Source organism: Cynara cardunculus (genome assembly GCF_001531365.2).
Source record: "Cynara cardunculus var. scolymus isolate 2C chromosome LG 1, CcrdV1, whole genome shotgun sequence".
Taxonomy (NCBI): domain Eukaryota; kingdom Viridiplantae; phylum Streptophyta; class Magnoliopsida; order Asterales; family Asteraceae; genus Cynara; species Cynara cardunculus.
Window position 1 is genome coordinate 21,604,280 of NC_037528.1, and position 4,833 is coordinate 21,609,112.

Genomic DNA, 4,833 nt, shown 5'->3' on the forward strand with positions numbered 1-4,833 from the left:
CTTAATCGTTCAAAATATGAATGTTCATTGGGTTTTTTCCCGATTTTTTTCAATATTTTACCACTTTAACTAGTTGTACAAGTCATAAGAATGTATCCAACATGTTTTATAAAAGTTCAAGAAGTTATTTAACATGTTTTGGATTGTTCAAGGACTTATTTGTTCCAAAAACTGTCCAATGAGTTATTTAACATTTTTTGGAATGTCCAAGGACTTATTTGTTCCAAAAAATTGTCCAAGGACTTATTTAACATGTTTTGGAATGTCCAAGGACTTATTTGTTCCAAAAAAAAGTCTAAGGACTTAATCATTCCAAACAAGAAAGTCCATTGATTTTTATTGTAATTTTCCCTAAAAAATATTAGTCTACTGTGGTATTTTGACATTTATATTGTTCTAATAAATATGATTTTAATTTGTTATAGTGTCACGTGTTTACAAATATAATTAATACGAATTTGAATTGGTAAGTCAAGAATGTGTATATATTAAACAAAAGAACAGGGATTACCTTACCTAGAATAACAGCCCGAGACTTTTTTTCTTCAACTACTGATCCCCAGTACATACATTTCCAGTTTTCCTTGCTAACTAAGCCATCTTCATGATATTCAGTATTGTTATTGCTACATGAACCGCCATCAGATATACACCTTTGACATTCTTGGCTAACTAAAGGCACATCATATAAGAGAAAATATACATCATGTTAGAGATAAAACACACAAAAATTAAATACAAAATCACATACCATCACATCCATCTCGTATATAATAATTTCCTTCGTAATAATCGTTGAAACTGCGGCATTTATACGACATAATTGATTTACCATTGCCAACATCCACTTTGACATTATCCTTTACAAAACAACAATAAATTAGAGACGAGTCACGGTCTGTTAGGGTCCACAAAAGTGATATTGGAACATGAGAGATGTTCTTCGCAAGAGATCGGACTTGTGAATTCTCATCCATCAAGAGAGCCCACCCACAAACTGCATCTCCACCCACCTGCCTTTCTAAACTCGTCAGATTCATGCTATACGACTTCAGATTATAAGGGATTGTTGTTTGGCAACAATTGATGCCAACACAGTTGCTTATAATTTCGCTAACGGAATCATTTGGACAAGTCGTTGAACACCCGGTGAGCGTACTCCCTTCGTCCAAGATGACAGCGTTACCACATCCCTGCACAACAAATTTGTTGTAACGTCGGGAAAACAGAAACGGACTCCCATCAAGGTTGACGTTCAAGATTTGGCTGCTATTCCGGACTGGATTCCGGCAATCAGAGATCATTGAGACATTAACAGTTACTGTTTGGTTATCCAAGTTTATGCGCAATACCTCCAGATCGTTGAGTGCAGATAGATATGGTGTGGAGGAGTTGCAGTCAACTGTGTACCATCTATTCACGGAACAGTTTTCTCCGATTTCGAAAGGGTATGGAATCCTCACTTGCCCGCACGTATCGTTGCATCCTCGCTTGGCGTAATACGGGACCGCTGTTGATGATGTTGCTAACGCGAGCAAGATCATAAGTAACCAGAATAACTTCATTTATTTGTGATAAATAACCATTGGAGGGGTTTATGTATATATATAATAAGAGGATTTGAAAAAATGGTGGATTTTTTCTACTTATTTGAGTCCATGATCTATGAACAATATAATTTTATTTGGAAGGGTTCACATATAACGACCAGGTCTTTACTTTTGATGTATGACATTATTTTATTTTATTGATATTATAGTATATAATGACCAGGTCATTTCCTTTTGTTCTGTGACATTATTTTATTTTATTGATATGATATTATATAATTGTGGAACTATTTAATCAAGTAATTAAGCATCTAATCAATATTATATTATTTTTTTCTAATTTTTTTTTCATGTTTTTATTTTCAGTTGTGTTGTTTCTTTGAAGATTTTAAGGTGGCATTTGATTCACATAATAAATCTGTTACAATCAGAATCTGTCAAAGGAATTAGAACCTAAAGAAAATTGTAATGGAATAGGTCAAAAGAATTTGAATCTGTCTATTTAGTTTGCTGAATAAAGTAGGGGTGCGGTGTAGGCGGTAATGGCGTATATGGTAGTGGTGGTGGTGGAGATGGTGGGGAGGGTGGTGGGGGTGAAGGCGACATTGGTGTAACGACCATGATGGCGGTGTTGGAGGTAGCGGTGACAGCGATAGTGGTGGTGACTATGTCGGAGGGGTGGCAGCGCCGTTAGTGACGGTGGATGGAGTAGTGATGACGGTGGTGGTGGGGGGTGAAGGCAACAGTCGTAATGGCGATGTTTTGTAATTTATTTTTAAAATTAACAACTTGGCTTTCATTAGAGTATATTTGTCTTATTATAATTAATATTTTGGAAAGTTGACTTTGACAGCTTTAAATTTACATTAAACATTGTGACTTTTAAAAGACACCAAATTTACATTCAAACTTTTTTTAATAACTTTGGATATCTAACCCGTTATGTGAGCCGACTAATTTCAAGACGATCACCTGCTTTGCAGATAATTCGGAGTCACCGCATTTTAACCTCCGTGGCCACAAGGGAATTTTTATTTCTTATTAGATTTGAACTTGGGATCTCCTGGTACTTTTGACCTTTGGATGAGAAGCTCAAACCAATCAAGCACCACTCTGATGGTTTATCTACATTCAAACTTGTCACTATCTAATGTTGAATGTTGAATGTTGAATGTTGAATGTTGATCGTTGATGAAGAAATTGAAATATTATTTGGCCAATATGCACAATCTTTTTTTACACTTTTCAACAATAAATTTTGACTCAATTTCTAACCCTTCACTTTATAAATTATTTAGAATTTATGTACCGTAAAGTATGGTTTAGATTTTTTCCGTTTTCATTTTTATCAAATCACACTATACAGTGTCATTTATAATTTTGATTATTCAATTTTATAAGTGACATCTTATTACATAAAAATAAAACTATAATTTAATTAAATATTAATAATTCTCGAGCCACAATCCCCAAGAAGTGTTACCTTTACCGGCTCGTTTCGACGCCAATTCAAAAGTTCAGACTTGCATCTCAACAAAGAGCATCTCGACAGAGTCCGAATTGTTCCTGAAGATTGTGTTGTTACGGTGGTTCCAAAGTAAGTAGCAGGTAGCCCAAAAAGAAGCGTGTAGGACATGATTTAACCATGGAGAAAATGAAGGACCCCTTTAGAAATTTAGCAACTCGGACGTGAAGCAATCAAATTCGACATCAATGTTCCACCATTTTCAAAATAGAGCCCATACCTTTCTAGCAATCGAACAACTAACATATCTATCTTCTCGGGGTCTTCATTGATCATGGATAGCACGCCATATAAAGAGATGTTGATCTTTCTTCGTACAAGCTTATTCCAACGAGTTTCTGAAATAGGAACACTGTTTGTGCAACATTTCTCCTAGACCAAAGTTTTCGGTTTTTTGACCGTGAACTTCCCCTCGTCATCTACTTTATTGTGAGAGCTTCTTTTTATAAAAGATTAGTTACATGGTAATTATATATATGGGCCTAATCAAATGAAAATTGTTTTATTTGTGGTAACAATGAGATCCAATCTCAACCACAAATCAATGTTAGATTAGAAAATTAATAATTTTGGTAATTTTAACTTAAAATATTAAATAAGGGCATTTTAGGGATCTTATAAATATCCCCTCTCATCCTACCTCTTTCCTCTCTTTGACAAATCTTATCCGACAAACCTTATTCAGATGAACCTTATGTGAATACAAGATACACATTGTGATACCTACAAACGATATTCACTGTGATACTCGCATATACATACAAGATGCACAATGTGATATCCTTTGTAAAGCAATAAAAATAACGAAAATGCACATGATGATACATTTCATAAAACAAATAAAATAAATTGTGATACACATGAAACATTGTGAACGTTATCACTATGATACACTTTGTTCACAAATGTCTTTAAAATACGATGTATATTAGGTAATTGATATACACTAGATAACTAATTTTAATTAAATATTTCCTTCTAAAAAATTTAATTAAATATTTTGATTACTTGTCAAAAATAGAATTATTATATTACCGTTTTAGCTTATTTAAAAAATATATCCTTAAATACCTCAAACGAGTAGTTCACATTGGATCTCACGATTACCACAAACTAACCAATTCTTTCTTGAATGGGTCCATACATGCATACATACATATACATACATACATATACATATATATATATATATATATTGTTGATATGTGTTGAGAATTTAACGCATAACACGCTCTTTTTAGGACTTTTTAGTTACTTTAATTTCTTTTCATTCCCAAATTGAATCATTTTCATTTATTTCTTTATACCTTTGTTATATTGAAGCTAAATGTTGTGGTTAACTTGTTGGTATGCATAATTTAAGCTAATTTGGAGTTTTTGTGATAACAGCAGGTGCTGCAGCATTGGTACAGCATTGACCTGGATCTTGCACTACTTTTTGGAGGGCATAATAGACAATGTGCTGACTTTTTGGAGATGGAAAACAGCTGTATTTGGGCTGTATTTTTGGAAGAAATCTGATTTTTACTCTCTAGTTAGCCTTTGTACCTCTTAGTTAAACTTTAACCAAGTATTGTACTTCTTAGTTGAACCTTAATTATGTTGTAACTAGTTTGAAGTTGTCTTAGCCTCTAAGCTTTGGTATTTTGTCTTTTTGTCCCCATTTTTGGGTATAAATAGGAGGCTTAGGCTCCTTTGTAACACACACTTGAATTAAGAAATCCATTGGATTCTCTCTAATCTCCTCCCACTTCCTCC

General features: G+C 33.7%; 1 protein-coding gene across 1 annotated transcript in view; it reads right to left on the reverse strand.

Moving 5' to 3' along the window:
* The window catches only part of LOC112523332 (wall-associated receptor kinase-like 1), a 6,977-nt gene extending 5,412 nt beyond the window's left edge, over positions 1-1,565 (reverse strand). The window contains exons 1-2 of the mRNA XM_025132932.1: positions 752-1,565; positions 517-672 (exon numbers count right to left, since the gene is read on the reverse strand). Coding sequence (XP_024988700.1) covers positions 517-672; positions 752-1,565 — 970 coding nt within the window. The remainder of the gene's footprint in view (positions 1-516; positions 673-751) is intronic.
* Between the last annotated feature and the right edge of the window lie 3,268 nt (positions 1,566-4,833).